The 24295-nt window shown below is 38.4% G+C and overlaps 1 protein-coding gene and 1 pseudogene across 1 annotated transcript; both read right to left on the bottom strand.

Moving 5' to 3' along the window:
* Nucleotides 1-2462: 2462 nt before the first annotated feature.
* On the bottom strand, nucleotides 2463-21506 carry LOC113061230 (uncharacterized; annotated as a pseudogene).
* LOC113061662 (zinc finger BED domain-containing protein 4-like) lies at nucleotides 16566-17964 on the bottom strand. The gene is made up of 2 exons (XM_026230971.1): nucleotides 17017-17964; nucleotides 16566-16914 (listed from the first exon to the last, which is right to left on the bottom strand). Exons 1-2 carry the CDS (start codon nucleotides 17942-17944, stop codon nucleotides 16634-16636), a joined length of 1209 nt encoding a protein of 402 aa, XP_026086756.1. The 5' UTR covers nucleotides 17945-17964; the 3' UTR covers nucleotides 16566-16633.
* Nucleotides 21507-24295: the final 2789 nt, after the last annotated feature.

Genomic DNA, 24295 nt, shown 5'->3' with positions numbered 1-24295 from the left:
TTCCCTATCTTTTATCTTTTAAGATGAGACAGGTTATTTGTTTTGTTAATAATCCCCGTTATAATACGCATAATGAAGATAACAGTGGAAATGCTTCCATAATCCTCATCTGAATGGAAATGGGAGCGTTTGTGCGCCCTCTATGGGTCAATGACCGTTGAGATGTTCTAATAATTAGACATTATATTATATGTACATTGAGTAAATTTTTAGCAAAGGGTTGTTTTTTTTTTTTTTTTTTTGCAAACTGTTCCTTTAAGCACTCTTTAAAACATTCATTTTAATAAACTATTTATTTAATCACGGTGCAAATGTTTTTATTGTGTTCATTTGTAACTTCATCCTTTAAAAATATTTTAAAAGCTGATTAGACTTCATATTGTTAAGACATAACCAACTCTTTCATGTAAAAAACATTTTTTTTTCTAAAGATAGAGTGCTAAAGTGGACGTCTGTACAGTTTGCCATTCTTTTGCATGGCCATGACTGCAGTTATCTCATAATCCCCAGCCTACTATGTGTGTGATGGTTTAATTGCAATGTTTTATTGCATAACATGAACATCTGTCAAGAGCTGACTGACGGCTGACTGCTTCTATTATAACGAAGACAAGGAAATTGCCATGCCCTTTCTTTTGTATGTACTGTATTCACTTCACACAAATGTATATATATCAGAATGACAATGGAGCTCAAATGCAGCCGAACAGCACCTCTAGATTACACTTAGGGTCATTAGAGACGGTAAAACCAGGTATCAACCCAAATTCGACTGTGTCCCAAAGTCATTTTAGGATTTTAATAATGAACCACACCCAAGGTTATAAATGTTTTGTTTTTAGATTTTAAGTTTATCTCTAGTAGTCTCTTTCTGTAATTAAATTAATCACCCATTATTTATTATATATATATATATATATATATATATATATATATATATATATATATAAATGTTAAAAAGATAACTGTCACATAAGATAACGAAAGAGCACATTTTTTTAACACTACATGATTCTATGTTCTCACACTAATAGCAATTTTTTTGTACTGTATATAAAATGGAAACAACATCCGCCAGTAAAAGAAAGTGAAAAGAGAAATTTAGGTGAGAAACTGCCCTTTAGACAGTACAGTACAGATACACAATGAGTCGTAAACCTGTTCAGCAAGTGTGCTCTTGCAATACATTTCAATTTGTCACATTTCAAAGAGGGAAGGCGATCTCTGCCAAATTCTTCAAAGATGCAGGGACCTCCTCCACCCGCTGCAACAAGCCAAGGCAAGCTGACCGGAGAAGAGACTGCACCCTTCCCAGAAAGACCTGACAGAACGAACAGTGGCGAATCTCAAACCACACAAAGCACGATGGTGTTTTTCTTTCTCTTTTGCATGAGCGGTTAAGTAAGCATTGCTATCCTGTAAGCCTGCTATCCAAGTTAATAACTGAATTGGAAAATTGGCAGTGATTAGCGTAACACATCAACCAATGTTCCCTCGAAAGAATCCTGAAAGCTGGGGTTCTTGCTCAAACGTTCATGTTTGATCACGTTTGTTGCTGAACAATCAAGAATGCTTTTTTTTTTTTATTATTATTTTATAAATGATGAAGACACACATATTACCTTTACCTTAATGATGAATGGATTTTTAACATGAAGTGGCTTTCCATTTGAAATAAATTCAGATTATTTTCTACTCTGTTCATCGAAGAATCCTGAAAAAAATGCATCATTGTTTCCACACAAAAAATAAAAAAATAAATTTAAATAGCACAAATGTTTTCAACATTAATAATGAGAAGTGTTTCTTGAGCACCAAATCAGCCTATTATAGTGATTTCCACAGGATCATGTGACACTGAAGACTGGAGTACAGCTTTGAGCAGAAAGGTTTCATGACTTGATGACAGTTATAGGGTGGTGATGGCAAAAGAGCATCAGGAGTTTGACTTCGTTATCCTGCAAAGCCTGTGCGGTGAGTCTCCAATGCACTGGAGTAATTCATAGTTACTCGAAAGTCACTGTCACACACCTAGATAAGCTTTCCCATACATGTATACACTGATTACACACACACACACACAAACACAAAGCATCACTCACTCAGGTCATAGGCACACACATACACACGTAAAACACACACCCAGAAAAACCTGTCATGATTATGCCACACATACAATGCAAATCTGTATCCATTTTATGCTTTACTGACACTTGACCTAGGTCGAGTTAAACAAAAAGCCCTTTATCCTGTCTTGGCACATAGAAAACAAAGCAAAACAAAACTTTTTTTAATGCAATTTATTTTTCTCCAAGAGTTAAGATTGTTTAGAATAAAAATAACAATATGCATACATTAATAATATAACATTTATACGAAAATATATTAAGAAATGAATATATATATATATATATATATAAATATATATAAAGATAAGTTTGAGAAATTCAACATTGCCTCAATTGCTCACCAATGGACTCTCAGTGGTGAATGTGTGAAGTCAGAATTATTCCAATCAGCTGGAAAAAATAAACATCACAATAATCGGTGAGTCGATGAACTATCATCATGTGAAGTGCAAAGCTGCCTGTTTTTAAGAAACAAATCCATCGTTAAGACTTTTGAACTTGTGCTTCCAAAATCCAAGTTCATAATTCATAATAATATTTCATCTAGTAAAAAAGGCTATCCCCTGTTGTCCTCTTACATCAAAATCTTACATATCAGTTTTTTTCTGTGCATATTTCTCTCCTGATTCAGAAGAGACAACGATTTCACTGGAGAAAGCATTTCTATAAATAGAGGACAGGATGTTAGCTGATGGATTGGAGTTGTGTGGATGTATTTATCAGCTGTTTGGACTCTCATTCTGATGGCACCCATTCACTGCAGAGGATCCATCGGTGAGCAAGTGATGAAATGCTAAATTTCTCAATATCTGTTCTTCTGTGGAGAAACAAATTCATTTACATCTTGATTTTCATTTTTGGGTCAACTATTCCTTCAAAAACATTTCAAAACTCTCAATACCACTCAGTTATTTTAGTATGTCTCTACAATATACAACATACGTATAATCATAAGGTTTAAAGGTTTGCAAAGTGCAGCTGAGAGAAGGTGTTTGAGAGTGGTGGATCATGGGCGGTGTAATCTGTAACGCTGTCGAGTTCGGGTGCGATTATCAGCAGAGGCTCGCCGCCTACGCACGGTGACACCTACAGCCTCACCGGTCTGGTTCTTCAAGGATCAGAAGGAAGAAAGATGGGACAGAGCTGTGAGCAGGTCACATGGGTTCAGGGGAACAGATCGCTTCCTCTGATTACATGGTCAATACTCACAAACACAGGACCCAGAGCCAAGATGCCCTTCACTGCTGGGATACCACCAGCTGCATCTCGCACATCTGTTAAATCAAGTGGAAGTGATCAAGAACACAGCTGTTGAGATTTTGAAAACATTACAACAAAAAACGCATACATAGGGCCATGTTAAAAGCTACTTCCCTTGCCTTAAATCTGTGCTAAACTTACATTTTGACTGTGTGGATTAAATGTACATGATTTTAAAATGACACTGACATTGCAGGCGGTGATTAAGTCTCTCGAATGACTGCAGGATCTTCTGCTCCTCGAGTGAAAGAGCGCTGACACTGAGGGACTGTATTCTGTGGCTCAATGGAGCAATCGGACCGTCGCACAACTTATGGGTCTGCGCACAGTCCACCACTTCATGGGCACCGTCTGAAACCTCTGGGCCTGTAACGGTGGAAAAAAAAACAATGTTAATGCTTTAAGTTTTAAAGTCCACTTAAGGGCGTTAAACAGCTTGGCTTCTAATCGTTTGGTTGAAAAACACATACTGCCATAAAAATTATCTGTTTTATATGTATAAAAAGTGACAGACATTTATCATGTTTCAAAAGACATATATTTCAAGTAAATGCTGTTCTACTGCAATTTCTATTAGTTAAAGAATCAAAGAAAAAATAAACAGAGTTTCCACCGTAATAACTCAGCTTTGAAATGACGGTAAGTAAATAATGAAAATATTAACATTTTGGTTGACCATTTTTTTTAAAACATGCTGCACATTAAATGATTAATGTATGTTTGAACATAAGAATAAACATTAAAATTTCAAAAATGTTTTGCTCTTGCCCTGGTGAAAATCTGCAGGGGTGGCACATTAATCTACTTAATAGGAAATTAGATATTCATTTACATGATAAATTACCTTCACTTTCAGCTGCATGACTATTTTTATTTGGGAGTTGAGGTTTTGGCACAATAACCTGTTAAACCAAAAATGATCAGTTAATAAACACTAAATTAAAGTGTCAAAAAGCCAAAAGCAACATGATATAAACACAAAAGTTTGCAATTATATTGTCAACATTACTTTTATCTATTAAACTATACATCAGATAAAATGACAGCAAACTTACGAGGGGCTGCTTTAATTAAGCTTATTTTATATTTATTTATATATTAAAGTTCTATAAATATCCTTGTCAGTTGAAAGACGCCTACTGAAATGGTTTCTTTTTCCACAGCTCTGAACTAAATGCTATAAATACACCAATGCAAAACGAACCAGCTGTAAGTCGACTCCAGCAATAGCTTAGTTTTCTTTGCTTTCTAGAACAGTATATTTAGAATATGCGCATGTTTACTTGAAAAGGAAAACTGGGCTTTCTCGGTGTTGTTCCTGTAGGTTGGTTCCTGCTGTTTTCCAATGAAACTCGGTTCTTCACCATATAACTCTCCATAGCTTGTCTTCTTATTGGACTTCTCACTGCTTACAGAAGAAACTCAGATTAAAAAATACCACTTCAGCTCAGGTTACTTGATGTGTGGGTTCGGCTCAGTAGCTTTAATTTCTAAACAACTCTAGTAAAGCAACTGACGTGTTTTTATTCCTTTTTTATCACTTGTGTTTTGCTAGCAGCAGCAAATATTCTGGCTTTTGGTCTTTGAGGAGATAAATGTACTATTAGGGCCCTTTTGACATCATTAATTACATAAAACTATAGAGGAGGACAAGAAAAAGCCACCCATTTTTGTGGCTCCATTGACAAGACTGATCAGACTATCACCACTGATGGTGACATGGAACAGGCTGGAGGCGAAGAAGACAACGGGCCATTGTGAGCAAGAAACCTTTGAGGGTCACCTAAGTCAATTCAGAGAGAAAAACACAAAAATACAAAAGAAAAAGACAGTTTAATGAAAAGGTCCAAAAGTATGAAAGTCACTTCTCCTGCTCTTAAGGTCTCTGTCCTCAAAATGTAGAGGTTCCCTGATGTTCTAAAAAAGAATTGACCTCAACAGTCCATCATTAAATGGATCCATTTCAACAGAGTAGTAATCCCAAGTGGTGCACTGCTGAGCAGAGGGCCAAAGAAAACAGACTCTATTGATCCAACACTAAAAAAAAAAAACTTATCCAAAGACTCTAGAAAAATATCCCCCAAGAATCTCAAACAAAGCGGCTGAACTGACACACAAAGGGAGCTCAGTTCTTTCAATCGACTCTTATTTGACTATATGGCAAGGTGCAGTGAAAGTTCATGGGAAGCTGATGATTCCATGACTCTTGGTTTTGTAATATGTTGCCGGAATGTTCCTTGTCAGCTGAAAGACACCTACTGAAAATGCTTTTTCTTTCTCCACAGCAAGTAAACATTCATTCCCAAAATTTGGAAGATGTAAAGCAGAATGGAAAAATACAGAAATAGGAAAGCAATAACCTATTATAAATAGCATACATATAGGCTGGGACTTGTTAGAGCATCTTCTAACCAAGCATGGTGCAATGTGACATGATTAGAGCCAATCAAAACATATTTAATGTTTAATTATGTAAGCCTACTAAAGCCTCTACACCATTGGCATCAAACTCAATTCCAGTTCCAACCCTGCTCCAACACACATACCATGTAGTTTTCAAATAAGCCTGAAGGACTTGTTTAGTTGAATCAGGTGTGTTTAATTAGGGTTGAATCTAACTCTGCAGGGCTCCGGCCCTTCAGGAATTAAGTTTGACACCCCTGCTCATACACAATTAACTTGATCAACACAAAACTTTTGTATACAATCCATCTATGCATATTTATAAATATGTTGAAAATGTGTGTATGCAGTATGATGTACGCATTTGAAGTATATAAATTATCATTGTACTGCATTTTACATACTAAAATTATTCTATATTTTTTATATATGCTTGATTATTATATTTTCATCCATTTTTCAATTTCTAAATACTGTGTTATAAATATACAATATGATTTTATTGTAATTTATTGATCATAATAAAAATTTACCCTCAGAATATTTCATATGTCATGCTTTCATGTTATAAATGTTATACACCAATGTGTTGTGGGATTTTAAACCCACTCAGCTGAAATTAATTAAAAAATGTGTTAGGTCAGAAATACTGTGTATATATTTCTTTACCGTCTTTGCTGGAGAGAGCATTTCGGACACCATGCCACAGCAGTGTGATCTCCTCATTTGTTGGAGTCCGGTCCAAACATATCCCGTTCTCTCCACACCTGCGCCTGGCACTGTCTGCAAGGGCATCTGGAGGGGAGAGGGAACAGATGCCTGTCTCATGGGTGTAGGTACAACAGGGTGGCACTGGAGCACAGACAGTATCTGTTCTGAGGGTAGGCCGAAGATCTATTGTCTCTCTATTTGGAGTGTCTTTGTAAAGGGCCTGATCCTGCAGATCTGGTCTGCTCAGTACACCATCGGCATTGCAGGATGCCTTTGAGATGTACACGGGACACTCAGCTAAGTTACACTCCTCAACTTCAGGTTTTGGAGGGGGTCGAGGCACCAAAGTCTTCCCCTGGGTCTTGGCCACATGTTGTGCTTCTGCGCAGGCAGATTGTGGTCTGATGATAGTGCCCTTCCTGGCCCGGGAGGTAATGGGACACGAGCCGACTCTGGCTGAGCGTGCTCTCTGGGGAGTCTGTGGGCCCCCAACGCAGAGGTCTCTTTTTTGAGAGGTGGGCTCCTTGATATGCTTCTGTGTACGGCTTTCTTGGGGATCTACATCTGCCCAGGCCTGTCAAGTGGATTGGGGCCCAGTAGGGACAGCAGAGGTCTTATTGGAGTTGTTCTCTGATACCCCTGTGAGTAAATTCACATGGCCTGATTGATCTGCCGAGAGCTGTTTATGAGTTTGTTGAGGCAGGTTAGCATGCCAGCTGGGGTCTCTAAACATTTGGTCCCCCCCGTCAACTTCATCTACCTCATCAAACCAGCGTAGTTTCTTCTCAATGGTCCTATTCTGCTCTGGCTAATTGATTTTTGCCCTGGTCAGCTCTACGCTGTCCCGGATTAATATGGCCACTTCTTTGGGGAAAAGCAAATGGCCAGGTGTATAAGTGAATTTGACATTTCCTGATTTGGATTTTAAATGGTTTTTAAGAAACCCTTTTAGGCATCTGACATTGTTGTGAGGGGCAGAATGGGTCATAGGGTCTGCAGATGTTCTATTTGGTTCCTCTATACATTTAGAAGACTCCAGCACACCAGCTTTGGCCAGTTTGGTGACATCCGTTTCATTTTTAGGTTCTGAAGAATTTATGCTTTTACTCTCCTCCTTGCTCAGCGGTTTGGATTCTATCTTGAGCCCTGTGGCAACAAATACATCTGGTTTGTGTTTATGTGACTGTGAAGAATTCAGTTCTTCTATTGGTTGTATGTTTGGAGAACTCATGTCAGTCTGATGCGTTATGCTAGGATGGGCAGAGGAGCTCGAAAAGGCTTTGACGGAGCTGTTGCTGTGTTTGCATCTGCTGACTGGAAGAACTGTCAGTGCTTCTGATAAATGTTTAGCATATTTCTCCTCCGGGGTTCTTGTCTGCTGTTTGGATTCTGACTTGAAGTTTTTAGTCAGACTTAAGAATTCCAGGGGTGTGGTGTCTGGCAAGGCTTGTGTTTTGCAGTGGGCAACCACAGATCCTTTGTGTTTTAAAATGTTCCCTTGAGCGTTCCTGTCATTATCATGAGTAATATATTCTGAATTAGCTATAAAGACCTGCTGAGTCAGCTCTTTTTGGCAGCCATGAGACTGGTTGCTGAAGGTCTGCAACTGGTCTTTTGAGTTATCAAATCTTTCTCGTGTGCGATTCCGGAGACTCCTATTTTCCTCTGTTGACTCATGATCCTTTGGTGAGGGTGAGTTGAGACTAAGTTTGCTCTCCTGATTTAAGAACTCCTCCAGGATACTCTTTGCTATGAAACAGGAGGGGTGAGACGGTGAACATGGGTTGTTGGACTGTCTGTCTGGTGATGTATATATATATATATATAAAACATTAGAGCACTGATGCACTGATACTGGAAGACTGGGTGCTTTTTCAAGATCATGTTGCATGCATGCTGCAGAGGGATGGAAAATAAAACAGGAAGTTTATCTTTATGTAAAGGAAATAATATCAGTTTCTGCTACAATTTTTTTTTAAATGAATAGTAGCATTTATTTAATCAAAAACTACAGTAAAACTGAAACAATATTAATATTTAAAATAAAAATTTTCAATTTTTAAGTTTGACTTATTCCTGTGATGGCAAAGCTCAAATTTCAGTAGCCATTTCTTCAGTCTTAAAAGTCACATGAACCTTCGGAGATCCTTCTAATGTGCTGATTTGGTGCTTGAGACATTTTTTATTAATATCAGTGCTGAAGATATTTTTGCTGCTTAATATTTTTGTGGAAACTGTGATACAGAACAGAAAGTAATATATATATATATATATATATATATATATATATATATATATATATATATATATATATATATATATATATTATACTCTATATACTCTATTCACAGTTTACTGTATTACAGTGGTGAAATCTTTTTTGATCCTCTGCTGATTTTGTACATTTGCCCACTTACAAAGAAATGAAGGGTCTGTCCTTTTATGATAGGGTTATTTTAAAACATACAGACGAATAACAACCAAAAATACAGAAAAAGACACATTATATAAGGGTTAGAAATTGATTTGCATTTCAGTGTGTGAAATAAGTATTTAATCCCCAAGCAAAACATGATTTAGTACCTTCGCAGAAACCCTTGGTGGCAAGCACAGATGTCAGATGTGTTTTGTAGTTGGTCTCCAGGTTTGCACACATCTCAGAAGGGATTTTGATCCACTCTTTACAGATCCTCTCTAAATCCTTAAGGTTTCTTGTCTGTCATTTGGCAACTCAAAGTTTCAGCTCCCTTCACAGATTTTCTATAGGATTGAGGTCGGAAGACTGGCTGAACCATCTTCAGTGTTTTGGCTGAGGGAAGGAGGTTCTCGTTCAAGATTTTACAGTACATGGCCCCATCCATTTGCCCCTCAATGCGGTGAAGTCGTCCTGTACCCTTAACAGAAAAACAGCCTCAAAGAATAATGTTTCAGCCTCTGTGCTTGACTGTAGGGATGGTGTTCTAGGGGTCTTAGACAGCAGACATTCTCTCCCTCCAAATCAAGTTAATTCCAAAGAGCTAAATTTTGGTTTCATCTGACCACAGCACTTTCTCCCAAGCCTTCTCTAAATAATTTGGATGTTCTTTGGCAAACTTTAAACAGGCCTGTACATGTGCCTTCTTGAGCAGGAGGACCTTGTGGGAGCTGCAGGATTTCAAACCATTCATAGTGTATTACCAATGTTTTGCTTGGTGACGGTGGTCCCAACTGTCTTAAGATCATTAACATGCTCCTCCTGTGTAGTTCTGAGGTGATCCCTCACCTTTCTCATGATCATCCATACCCCATGAGGCAAGATCTTACACTGAGCTCCAGACTGAGGCTGATTGTTATTTTGTATTTCTTCCATTTCTGAATAATCTGAATAAACAGTTGTCTCCTTCTCACCAAGCTTCTTGCTGTTGGTCTTTTAGCTCACTCAAGCCTTGTGCAGATCTATAATCTTATCCCTGACATCCTTTGACAGCTCTTTGGTCTTGCCCATGGTGGTGGGAGAGGTTGGAATGGAATATACAGACTGTGTGGACGGCTGTCTCATACAACAAACAAGCTGACTTTAGGAGTAACTTCAGGGCACATAACCAATCTGTGGGAGCCAGAATTCTTTTTGGTGGATATTCTGTCTCTATCCATTAAAATAAACTTACCATAAAATTACAAACCCTTAGTGGGCAAACTTACAAAATCAGCAGGGGATCAAATTAATATTTTCCCCACTGTAAATTATGTGTTGGCCACAAGCCAATGCAGGTAACATTCCAGCTGGTGTGTGTAAGAGGACATAACTAAGTGTGCAAGAATATTTGTTTGAGGTATAGAGAAAGGGGAATTTGTATCTGTAGATTTAATATGTGTTTGTGTGATTAAAGAATCACCTCCAGATGCGTGATTGAACTCGCCTGGGACGTGAAAAGCACGAAGCGACCTCAGATGCTTCTGACTCCAAAGGAGGAGATGGTGGGCGAGTTGGGACATGCGATGGGAGTGCAGACCGCCTTGGTGGTTGATGTATGCAATGGTCGCAGTGTTGTCCGTATGGACCAGTATGTGCTTGTCGTGTAGCCTCGGTCTGAAGCGGCGCAGAGCAAGCCACACTGCCAGCAACTCGAAGCAATTGATATGCCACTGCAGGCGAGGCCCTGTCCAGGTGCCCAACGCTGCATGCCCATTGCACATGGCACCCCAGCCGATGGAAGAGGCATCTGTTGAAACAACAACATGCTTGGACACTTGCACTAGGGGAACCATTGCCCGTAATAAAGTAAGGTCCGACCACGGGCTGAAGGTTTGGCGGCAGGAGAGGGTAACCAAGACCCGGTGCGTGTCACGCTGCCATGCCCATCTCAGGACTCGATCGTGTAGCCACCGCTGAAGCAGTCTTCAATGAAGCAACCCAAGCGGCGTGACCACGGCAGAGGATGCCATATACCCCAGGAGCCTCTGAAACTGTTTCAGTGGAACTGCCTCTAAATGACACCAGGGAGTTCAGCATTGACTGAGCACGCTCTGTCGAGAGACGCACCATCATGTCGACCGAGTCCAACTCGACACCAAGAAAAGACAGGGGAGAGTTTGCTCTTTTTCCAGTTGACCCGAAGCCCCAACCAGCTGAGGTGGTTGAGTACCATGTCCCTGTGTGCGCACAACTGAGCTCGGGACCTGACCAATATGAGCCAGTCATCGAGGTATTTGAGAATGCAAATGCCTGCTTCCCTCAAGAGAACGAGGGATGCCTCCACAACCTTGGTGAAGACACGAGGCGACAGGGACAGCCCAAAGGGGAGGACCTTGTACTGATATGCCCGCACCTTGAACATAAAGTGGAGAAACGACCTGTGTCGGGGGAGAATCGAGACATGAAAGTACGCGTACTTCAGATCGATCGCTGCAAACAAATCTCGTGGACGAACGCATTGAAGGATACGTCTCTGCGCTAACATCTTGAACGGGACCTTGTTTGCGGGCAAAGCTGCTTCGCAATAGCGCCCCCAAGAAACAATCATCCAGCCTTGAATGTTCGGGAGATGGAGGCGCCTTCCATGGCAACCCGACGCTCTCGGCGGCCCGGGCAAGCATGGCAGTCAGCTCTGGATCTGACTCAGGCAACGCCACTCTCCCAGAAGGAAGCAACGCAGCCAAATCCTCATCTCCAGAGCATAGCTCGTCCCACGATGCAGTGATCGACATCTGGTCATCTGCTGGTGGGCCAGATGAAGTGCTGGGTCCCGCCCTGTTTGAGGCACCAGCATCCGCATCGCGGAACACCAGGGGGCACGATGTGCTGGAGGAGTGAGGGGCCCATGGAGACTCACTCGGCGAGGAAGCCCTCACTGTGATCCTCAGATCACCCTGGCCATGAGCCAAAGTAGCCCTCCTCTTAAAGGAGGAACTGGAACAGGGCATGGGGAGGGGGACTCCTCCTCGTTTGATGAAGAGGAGCCTTGATCGCAACATCGCAATGGTCATGTTCCCACAAGGTGAACATGACTCATCCACGAATGCTGCCTCACGAGATGCAGCGATCGTGACCATCAGATGGAGCCAGGAAGCGACCACATCAAGAAATGCACGAGTGGAAAGACATCTTTAAAAAGATGACCCGTCACTCATGGAGCTCTTTTAGTAATTACTCTTTTAGTACTTTAAACACTGAAGTGTTGAAGCGCCCAGGAGGAGTTGCAGCGAGACCGCAGAATGAGAGCTACAGCACAGTGAAAAAAAGGCAGCAGCACTGGTAACCCCCGCTGATGCACCGTAACACCAACACTCGTCGATCGGCTTGTCTTGACGACACTCTGCTCGGGAAGCTGAAGGCTCGGCTCGAAAGCGAAAAGCTGTTTGTGTGACCGCACGTGCTCCTTTTATACCCGCGCTGCGGGGCGGAGTGCGCGAGTAAAATCTCACACGCCAATAATCTTTGGCTCGTTTTGTTAACACTCGAAGGCTATTTGTCTCTCTAGCGAGATCCCCGATTTCGTCAGTCACTGATGTAACGTTGACGTGACTGACTGAAAGGCAACACCCTGTCATTGTATTTGGCAATGTGAGTACTTACAGTCCTTTTGGAAATAATTAGTAGGTGTAAAATCTAAAACTATTGGCAAAGAAATCTCTGTATGCCCTAAAATCTGTATTCTTGCTCTTCTTCCACTGCCCTTATCTTTGGAAACATACGAACAGAAATTTGTAAACCTGTGTCTACTACACGCAAAATATCTGATTGCAATTCACTGGTAAAGTATTCATGGTCCATCTCTGTCACAGATCTGGGACTCCTTCCTACGTTTTTTATATCAGAATGGACTGACTCTTGAGTAATACCAAATAATGTGATCATGCCCAAGTGTTTAATTAAAGTTTACTCTGTGTTAATGTGTTTATGACTCATTTTAACATCTTTTTTTGTTTTTCATTGGCAATTACATACTGTATGCTGAACTGTCATTTTCTTAGTTTGTTTTAAAATAATGCCCCTTTTTTTGTGTGTGTATGTGTAAATGTTTCTTATGTCTCTTATGTTGGGGGTAGGGAGGGTGTTCTTTGGTTACTGTTACAGTCTGTATGTAATTCCGTTTCTTAATGTTTGGAAACAATAAAAAGTATCTAAACAACAAATGCGTGTCCTGCATTAACTCCGTGATGCATATCTTGGATCACTGGGGGGTGAGTAAATTATCAGGAAATTTTTATTCAGGAAGTGAACTAATCCTTTAAAGCTTCAGGATGAGCTTATCTCTTTCAAACACCTCAGTCTGTTCAGAAGATGCTGCAGCATGTAGTGGCACGAGGAGCCCTGGGGTAAAATTACAGTCTCCCCAATAGTTGGAATTATATCTTAAAACCTTCACACACTCCTTAAGCAAATTCGCCAACAGGCCTTTCAACATACACAATCATGTTCCTAGTGAATCACTGTGAACTATCACTTGTACAAGGAAGGTGATCATAATTAGGGGCCAAGCACTGAAGGTGCAAGGCACCTATTGTATCCGTTAGGGTAATTTTTTTCTTCCGCCGCAAGTCTATGGCAGCCCATACAACAGATTGCAGGAAAGTTGTAATGGTTTGACATTCTGATAGAGGACCGTCCCAACATTAACTATAGCATAAAATTCATTGAACTCGTCCTAGACGGTTATTCCAATTTTCACGAAAATTGGCTCAGATCATCTTCAGACAATGCTAGCAAAAAGTTATGGAATTCAAGTGGATTCGTCCAACCGTTCTCGAGTGACATGTGAACAAATTTGACGAAAAGCACGCAATAATGCATTGAGGCTATATCTCGGCAACGGTTTTGCATATTGAGACCAAACTTGGTGTGTGTTATAACAAGTATGACCTGAGACTACCTGCAGTGTTTTGATGCAGCGCCACCTAGTGGTCAGGAGATATGAAAAATTCATATTTTGGCTTGTAACTTCTGAATGGTTTGGCCAAAAATCACACAACTGGTCTCTTTAGATTCAGTGGGTAATGTCGAGTCAATTTTCCCGTGTCAGCCATTTTAGGCGTCGGCCATTTTGAATTATGTTTTAAAATGCTGTATTTTTTTAACGCAGCATCGTATCGTTACGAAAATAATTACAAAAATCTTCGGCTCCATGCCCTGAAGGTACTCAAAAAGTTTGTTGGCAGCGCCACCTTGTGGTCAAAATTTATAATGAAATATCACAAAAATGCTAATAACTTTTGAATAAATTAGACTATTGAAATGAAAAATTGTCTCTTTTTATTCTTTGGGTTATACCAAGAACATTGATACCAATTATGCCATAATTGGCCATACTTCCTGTCCGCCATTTTTATTAATGTTGAAAACCTACTTTTTCGAACTCCTCCTAGACCTTTAGTCCGATTTTCACCAAATATGACATGGATCATCTTCAGACCATGCTGGCAAAAAGTTATGGATTTCGTGTCGATATACGAAATGGTTCACATTTAGTGCATCAACGAATTTGCTGGAAGGGTGCCAAAATGCATTTGAGGCTGTATCTCTGCAAAGCTTTGACATAATTGCACCAAACTTTGCATGTGCCATTATCACTTCACACTGACCATGCCACATCAGTTTGGTACCACCTACTGGTCTGGAGTAATAAACATTAATTTATTCTTAATTATCCACTTTTTGAAAATTACATAACTTTTGATTATATTAACCTATTGTAAAGAAACTGGTCTCAAAATATTCATTTGGTCATGCCGACAATATATATATCAATTATGTCATAATAAGCTGAACTTCCTGTCGCCCATTTTGATTTCTGTTGTTTACTTACCTTTTTTTTTTTTTTACTTCTCATCAACTGTTGGTCAGATTTTCACCAAACTTGAGTAAAATCATCTTCAGACTGTGCTGACAAAAATTTATGGATTTTGTGTCGATAGACGCAACCGTTTTCATACAGCGGCGCTATAAACTTTAAGTACTGTGTCAAAATGACTCTAAGGCTATACCTCTTCAAAGCTTTGACATAATGACACCAAACTTTGTATGTGCAATAGTCACCTCACACTGACCATTCAACACTAATTTGGTAACACCGCCACCTATTGGTCAAACGTGATGAGCTAATAAATTCTATTACTAGTTGTTGTGTTTATTGTTTTCAAGCCATTTTGCCTCAAATAATCTTAAAACGGTTTAATTACTCATTCCTGCCGTTCGTCTGAAGCTTGCTTCTATAGTGCTTGGCCCCGTAATTGCTGCTTGCAGCTATATTTACAATCTTGTAATTGTAAACAAACAAAAGCCTCAACTCGGAAATTACATAAACCTTCAGATGATGGACTGAACTACTCAGCAACATTTTATAATAAACATATCTTTAAAGGAATACCACCCAGCTATGGTTTAACCATGTATATGAGTATGTATATTAACCTGTGGACCGGCCTGCTCTTTTTCTTTCTGGGTCTCCAGTTGCTCACTTGGGAAGAGCAGCTGGTTGTTCTTGAAGTTAGGCTCTTCTCCTGCAGGAGTTTGGCGTAGGCCTCAGCTGCAGATAAGACACGTAGGTGATGGGCGACCCCTGAAGGCTTTGAGGAGGGAATGCAGCTCCTGAAATAAACAGGTGGCTCAATGTATACCCAGTTACAAGGAACAGACATTCATATAGCATCTGGTTCCCCAATATTTAAAGTTGTATAGAACTAAATAATTTTTTAAGTGCTTCCAAAAGTATAAATATTTTTGGTTACACTTTAGTATAGGGTCCAATTCACACTAATAACAAGTTGCTTATTAGCATGTCTATTATTAACATATTGGCTGTTTATTAGTGCTTATAAAGTACATATTAATAAGCAGCAAATAAGGAGTTAATTGAGGCAAAAGTCATAGTTAATGGTTAGTTAATAGTGAGAATTGGATAGTGGTGGGCAGAGCGAGGCTTCATGAAACACTGAAACAGTTGAAGCAAAGTACCGTATTTGTTTCGAGGCTTCGAAACTTTACCAACACCCGTCTCCACGGTGACACCTAGTGGCCAATTGCCCATGTTATCTGAAACAACTTTGACAACAAGCCATTTAAAAATAAATAAAAATATTTTGTTTTCGTTAATGTGGTGATATTTTAAAATCCTATAATAATATCCTATATAATCCTATATCATAATAATAACTAGGTTATTTTGGTCATGAAAAATGAATAAAACAAATAAATCCACAATGGTCTAATTTTTTTTTTTTTTTTTAAAGATTTTTATTCAAAAATATTAATTGCTCTGCTGTGGAAGGGCTTAGCCTACTTCTTTTTTTACTGATAATTTCTCCAGCCTTAGAAAAAATCCTCTCACAAGGGACACTTGTTGCTGGCATGCATAGATATTTTTTAGCAAGGACATACAAATGAGGAAAAATCACAGCTCTCTCTTTCCAGTAACTTAGTGGATCATGGGTTCTTGGCAAAAATGCATCTTTTAGGTACTTTTTAACTTCTACTGTGGCATCTGCTGTGGCACTGTGTATCGCCTGGGTTTCATGGATACGACTATCAAAAAGTTCCCATAAACTGTCCTGGGTTTCTGTTGTTGATGTTGTTGTTGATGATGATGATGATGATGGGCCTGATGTTGACTGTGGCTCTGAATGAAAGTAAAAACAACAATTAGTTACTAAGTCTAAACTGACAGCATATATGAAGTATAAGTCACATAATTATTCAGATGACATAACTCCATAATGTCAGATGAAGAGTGAAACTGCTTACCAGGAGTTGCTGTGTTTGAACGCATCAACGAAGCACACTCCAGTGTGATCTGCTTTTCAGCCTCCTGGGCTTTGGCAGGATTTCCAAAACCCACATTTTTGAACCTTGGGTCCAGCAGTGTAGCCAGAGCCAAGGCTCTGAATGACTCGTACCCACCACATCTTGAGTGCAGACCTTCTTGCAGGTGTGTGCCTGTTCAAAACACAAGCAAACCATATTGGTTATATTGATAAAAAATAATATGACAGTTGTGGCCAATACATTACATACAGTAGTATGGTCATTGTGGCCCACCTAATTGTGCAGTTGATTCCTGTGCTGATTGGCCTTTTTTCTGCGATAGCTTGTGCTGCAACATCCTGTAAAGTGGTATGAGCTTTGAAGCAGACACTCTCTGTTCCTCTGACAACTCTGTCGTTGCGAGTTTGAAAGGCTGCAGTAGTGACAATGATTCTTGTATAATGTTATACTCAAAACTTGTCAGCGGAGCAGTATCACTGTTTAAATTTGATAGCGCTGCACCCACTGGCTCTCGTTGCTCATACAAGCGCTGCAACATGTCGTAAGTGCTGTTCCATCTTGTGTCCACCTCCTGCATCAGTTTCAGAGCTGGTCTGCCCATCAAGCCCTGCATCTCCACAAGCTTGTCCTTTGCTTTGCAGCTGGATCTAAATAACCCCACTATCTTTCTGGCTTTCTGTCGTATTTCATTGATGAGTGGGGTTTGATCTAGGGCCTTTTTTACAATTAAATTTAAATTGTGGGCAAAACATGGGACATGCCGAAGGTTCAGTAGCTGGGCACATAAGATCATGTTGGATGCATTATCAGTCACCATACACTGAACTTTGGTGGTTATTCCCCACTCGGCCATTAGCAAAGCTTTAGCCTCCATGAGATGCTGGGCTGTGTGTGTTTGGTAAAACCTCCTTACACCCAGTACAACAGTTGCCAACTTTGCCTCTGGTGTTATGTAGTGGCAAGTAACACCAAGGTATCCGTCCATATTAATGGAGGACCACATGTCAGCTGTAAGGCTAACAAAATCTGCCTTTTTTAGGTCCTCCATTGTCTTCTCCTTAGAAATGTTGTACCTTTCGGTTACCATCGTTTTAAGTGCCTTCCGGGATGGGAGGACATAGCTTGGATCAAGTTTGTTCACAAAAGCCATGAAACCCTCATCCTCCACGATAGTGAAGGGCTGCAAATCCTTTACCACCATGTCTACAAGAGCCTCATCCAATTCCCGCTGTCTGCCTTTTAAAAGAAAATAAAGATAAAAGATTAAAAGTACTTTCACAAAACTAAATTTCAAAAAAAATAAAAGCTTTTTCAAGTTTGGAAAAGTTTATGCTCAGTGTGCAAAGACAGATCAAATACAATATAAAATTACAACAATTAGGAAAACCAAAATGTTGTCTTCAAGCCTATAAAAATATCTATGTAATACAGTGACTAAGTTTGTGAGATGTTACATTTACATATTCAGAGTGAAGCTGTTTTCAACATGATTGGGAGTTTTGGAAAAGATTGACGTTACGTTGTAAGGCTGGTGGACACAAGCCTAAGTCTATTTAAAACTATGGACTTTCTAAACAGTGTTACATGAAGTACATATTATATCAAACAATGTATACCTTGTTTAGATGGCCCAGCAGTGTCAGTAGCAGGCCTAGGTACAGGGGGAATGTTACCATCCTCTGCACACTGCAAAATGGCAGGATGAGTGCTCCTCAAATGGCGCATCATGGATGATGTATTGCTGAAGTAGGCTAGCTGCCTATCACAATACATACATCTCACTTTATTTGGGGTTTCCAAATGGAAATGCTCCCACACCACAGATTTACGGCATCTCTTCTGTGGAGCCTCCATTTCTATCTATTCTATTAATGTCTATATCTATCTATCTATCTATGAATCTATATATTTATGAAAGTATATATATATATATATGAATCTCTCTCTCTCTCTCTCTCTCTCTATATATATATATATTAATATATGAATCTATATATGAATTTATATATCTATGAATCTATCTATCTATATATATATGAATCTATCTAAATTCTATATCTCTAACTACTGTGCTATCTGTCAATATCTAACTTAGCCTATATAAATGTGTCACTATATCTATCCTAACTATCTGTCACTGTCTTTAGTTTATCAGTAAATATATTTAACTTAAATGTAACCTAAATATAACTAACTAAATCGCACTATAAATGTCAATAAATCGTAAACGCTATCTCAAAATCTTTCTCCTCTCACAAAAACCCACGAGGTGAAGGTGCATTAACTCCTCTTTTAAACTTTGTGGCAGTTGAGACAGATGTGCGATTGTGTGGTTTGTTCCCGCCCCTGTCAATCAAACGCAGACTCGGCAAGCGTGCCACCTGTCGGTCGAGACACTTATGAAACGCGCAGAAGCTTCGTTTAGCCATAGTCACGTGACATGGGTGTTTTGAATCACAGTTCGGAGCAGTGTTTCGAAACATCTACGCTTCGGGATCTCGACACTGTGTCGAAACGTTAGTTTCGCGTCAGCCATCCCTAGAATTGGACCCTAAAACAAAGTGTGACCATATTTTGAATAACAATACAAAATGTTTTAATTTTAAATGTTTATTCATTCAAAATTGTAATTACATTTTCATTATTGTGGTACCATTATTGATAAGATTAATTATGAGATAAGCAAACATTATTATTTTTTTTTTTAATGCTTAACATATACTATAAACACACACACACACATATATATATATAGTTTCAGTCTTTCACATTTCTATTTTTTTTTATTTTACAATTTACAATTTCATTAATTCAAGTACTAATAAAGTATAAAAAAAGTGTTATGTATCTTCTACAAAAATTATATTGCCATGGCATTAATTTCATACCTGCTAATGGTGGAGGAACCAGCCAAAAAGGGCGATTGTTGGATATATAAGTGTGGACTGCCCTGAATATGATGAAGTGCTTCATCAAGGTTGACTGTTCTTCTCTTAAAGGCTAATGAAGGACACAAATGACTTTATTTAAATGGGGGATGAGATGTTTACATCACATACTGACCTAATAATAACTGCCTACAGACAGTTCAAGAGATAAAGAGTGCATGTGTACACACATGGATTAGACTGTTTCATTGAATTTACCTGGTCTTCTTCTCTGGGAACGAGGGAGATGAGCTCTTTGGAAGTTTTCTGTGGCATCCTGGACCCTCTGATGACGCTGCTGTAGAATATTCTCCCTCAGTCTCTGCTCTAGAACATCCCACTGTTTCCTTCTCTCTTCTAGAGCCATGGAGAGACAGTCAGAAAAAAAGACATGCTGTTTTTGTGGCCTTTGACAATTAGACAGTGGTTTGCACACACACAGTGTCCTCTTAAAGATATAATTATTTATTTTTCAGATGGATGGATGAACTTTGGAAAATGTACATATCAAATACACCACTTGACTTAAAATGGAAATGAAACTTTAATCTAATTTGAATATCAGCTCATTGCACACGCAGCCGTTATCTCAGACGTTTACTTTCAAGGGTCAACAGAAACCTGAGCCTTCTGTAACAGATGCATTTCATCTAAATTAATTTGTTAATGGCACAGAAAGTAGTGCATCTCTATGCCGCAGACCCATTGAGAATTCCTGCAAATATTTTAATTGATTTTAATACATGAATTAAAAGCATACTCATCATAGAAGTGATTTCAAATCACTGACTGCATGAACTGCATTTTTTTATTTATTTATGAATAAAGACTGAGTCTCTAAAAATGAGTCTCCTGTCATTGGCACTTATAATCATACTCATGAAATTCTGTAATATATTCGATATGTTTCAGAAATTATTTAATCACCACAAAAATAGCTCCGGATCTGTGTCTGAACTCAGTGGGAAGGGGGGATGCACTTCCTCACCATCATTTCCTTCTATAAAGTAATGTTCCTTTGCTCCTGCTGATTAGAGCTTCTATTTCAAGCTAGTAAATCCTGGCCGGCAAATAAAGGATTGTATAACAGTATCCGAGCCATGTATGGTAGCTTTACTTTCAATGTGCAGGTCAAAAACCAAAAGACTGTTCTTAGTATATCAGACACTCACTGTCAACTGTCAACATTAAATTCAGCAGCTGTGCATTGCTTCTGATCTCTGGGACACCCACTCGGCAGTCTTTCAGTGTAGTTGCCTCCTTGGTGAATACGCTGATGCTATTTCTTTTTTGTTATTGTCACCACATCTAATAACAAGTCCACAGAGACCAAAAGGCTAGAGCTGTGTAGTTTAATATCCATGCTGCAATGTACTGTATTAAATGTTTTTGGAAGCAAATGTTGACATACTTATAATTGTACAATTTGAATGGACAGCACAAAGAACACAGATTTGTTTTCTATAAACATTAAAATTATCTATTCAATTTGTGTTTTAAATGTTGTTTCATGAAGAATATACACATTTCCCTGAAATGCACAAAAAGTCTAGCATTGTCTATTGTGATAGATTTTTATGGTGAATATTATGGTCTATTATTGACTTAATGTTAAGTGACGCACAAATTCAACGGGAAGTAAATATGAACATTCATGTCAACTAAAACTGAATCACTCAAATATAATCACACAAGATTTTCTAAACAGTTATGAAATAAATATAAAATCAATTTATTTTTGACACACTTACTTTCGTCTGCGATTTGTTTCCAAAGAAAGCTTGCGAGCCTGAGCTCGATAGTATCTCTGTTCTTGTACCAACGCTTCTCTTTCATTTTCAATCTCTTCATGCACACCTGATCTAATGTTCCTAATGTGATACAATGTCAAGGAACACATTATTATTATAGGATAAAACATTATCTTATGCATGCATTATCTTATGATATGCTCAGCACAAAGAAGCAACAACAAAGAAAACACAAAATAAAAGTGATATCTAAACACAGACAACATTATGGAATAGTAGAACACACACACACACACACACATATATATTTATATATATAAAACTGAGTGTCAGATTATTAGAAATAATTCTGAAAATTCAGCTTTGTCATTACTGGAATTTTAGAATACATTTTAGAATACAGTCAAATAGAAATCTTTATTTTTTTATAATGTTTCACAGTATTGTACGGACCCTAGGCCATACTTGGTTGGTCATTAGTTAGCCCAGGTACATTATGCAAGAATAATAATTAAAGTATGTTATGATATAATAGAGTACTATAATAATAATAATACAATAATAGAGCAAGAGCAGAATTCATCGGCTTATGTAAAATATTGGTGCACTGAAGAGTGAGTGCAAACTGAAGACGGGCTACAAACAGCGCACAACACTTAATACCTATAACTTTAACTTCCTGTAGTTTGATACGAAATTCATCTAGACCAAAACTGAGTGAATGTTATGTTGACATTGTTTTAAATTAAAGTAGGCACAGCACAGGTAAGCCTGTATCGTTATTCGCTACAGCTGATACAGTTCATACCTGTCAAGTTTTGAATTTGAAAATAAGGGAAATTTTCCGGCGCCCACCGCGAGCAGTCCCACCACCCCAACAAAGCTCCAGTATCCCTTACATTTTAAGACAGGTGTTATAGCCCAAATGAAAACACAAAAGGGTATATATGAAGAGCATTTATTTAAAGGCTTATTTGCATATTTTCTGTTAATTTAACATTGCTTGTCTTTATATTTACATTTTATTTTTATTCCACACATTCTTTTCATTTCATATTGCTTTTCTTTTACAGTTTTTCTTTTTATTTCACATAACTTTTCTTTTACTCTTTTAGTGAGTTGTTGTACAAATTTGTTGCAGAATTCGCTGTCCCATTTATCCTGGTATTTACACATGGGTTTTGGTTCTTTGGCAGGTGTGCCTTCACTCTTTATCGTAGCATCCATCATCCGTCTCGGTTTTTTCTTTTGTTGTTGTTGTTTTTCCCGCGTTATAACTCATGTCACCTGACCTCACACACCACTCGCGACAGGCTACTACAGGTGGCAGTTATCGCGAGACTAGTGACAGAGCTCAGATTGGGAATGTTTTTGTTATTATTATTTTATTAATAACGCAGGTTAAAATAAAAAAAATTAAATACGGGAGATTTACGGGAAAATACTAATACGGGAGGACGGCGGGAAAGAAGGGTAAAATACGTGACTTTCCCGGCCAAAACGGGATACTTGACAGGTATGATACAGTTACGCAATGACGGTAACCATCGACGCGCTTCCTTGACAACAGACGCACACTCGAGGTGGAGGCGTGGTCACGTCTATCAGAAGCGCTTGACGTTCATCGGGCTCAAACAAGGACGTCGGCCTACTACATTGCTGCCACCTGCTATTTATTTAGGGTTTGCTACATTTGAAGGAAGTCCTAATCTTTTCTACGAAAAAACGCTATTAAACAGTATGTTTCAAATAAACGGTTTAATAGCCTAATGTGATTATTTGAGTCTTGATGCAATTTCGTAATCCCGTGGTCCTTGGTATTATGTTAATGTTTATTATAGTTTGTCCTTTTGTATTAATAAAATGTTCATAGCATTTTCTAGTGTCCTAGTTCCTAGGTCCGTTTTCTTTAGCCATTCAGCTAATAAAAATTCAAACTAGTTTTCTTTATTGGAAGATTATTATAATTTTTTTTACACATTTAGTGAGGTTGTGGATTGCGGGGTTTCCCAGGATTGATCCAGTATGTCATTGCTGCTGCAGAGTGTGAAGTGAAGCGAACCTGCTGTTTGGATACGATTGTAAGCAGCTGACAAGGCGTGTCTATCCGTTCAGGTTTTTTTTTATTTATTTTTTTTTTTTTATTAATTATTAAAGTTCAATTAAACATCATACAAAGATCACAGTAATTCAAATTACAAAAATACAGGCATCACAGTTCGTAAACAAATATTACACAAAAATAAATAAATAAAATAAATACATAAATAAAATAAAAAATAAATAAAAAAATAAAAAAAAAGAGAGAGAGACTTACAGACTTCATTTTTAATAAAAATGCATAAAATAAATTTCTATTTTCAATTAAAAAGTTTTGAGTATATATCAATTACTGACACAGCTTTCTTATTTTTTACAAATTTAAGAGACTCAAAATATATATCAATTTCAATTTGGAAAAATTTAAAACATGGTCTTGATTTGGAAAATTTAGCTTTATGAATATGGAATTTACCTAGTAAAATAAAGAGATTTACAATATGGTTCTTCCAGCATGACGCAGTATCGTCTGAACCAGAACGCTTGCTGTCCAGGACTGTACACACTGCTGTCCATCTGTGAGTGACCCTTGCAACTCATATGGCATGAGTATGCAGCAGAGTCCTTCTCCTGTGTTGAGCTATCTGAACGTGTCAAAACATAAAAATGAAAAAAAAAAAAATTAAGGGAGAAATAGATGGAAAGTGAGTGATTATGCAAATTAACACACAGTAGCCTAGTGGATAAAAGAAGTTAATTATAATTATAATAATAATGTGAGAAAAATAAATTGAACTAAACATTAATTATATTTAACATCTAAAAAAAGTTAAA

Source organism: Carassius auratus, chromosome 43, assembly GCF_003368295.1.
Source record: "Carassius auratus strain Wakin chromosome 43, ASM336829v1, whole genome shotgun sequence".
NCBI classification, from domain to species: Eukaryota; Metazoa; Chordata; class Actinopteri; order Cypriniformes; family Cyprinidae; genus Carassius; species Carassius auratus.
This window is presented reverse-complemented; position numbering and strand designations above follow the sequence as displayed.

Coding starts and splice junctions, on each gene's coding strand:
- LOC113061662 (XM_026230971.1), bottom strand. CDS start 17,944: ATGGTGGTAAAGGATTTGCAGCCCTTCACTATCGTGGAGGATGAGGGT. Junction 16,915..17,016: donor GGAATCAACTGCACAATTAG/GTGGGCCACAAT, acceptor TGTTTTGAACAG/GCACACACCTGCAAGAAGGT.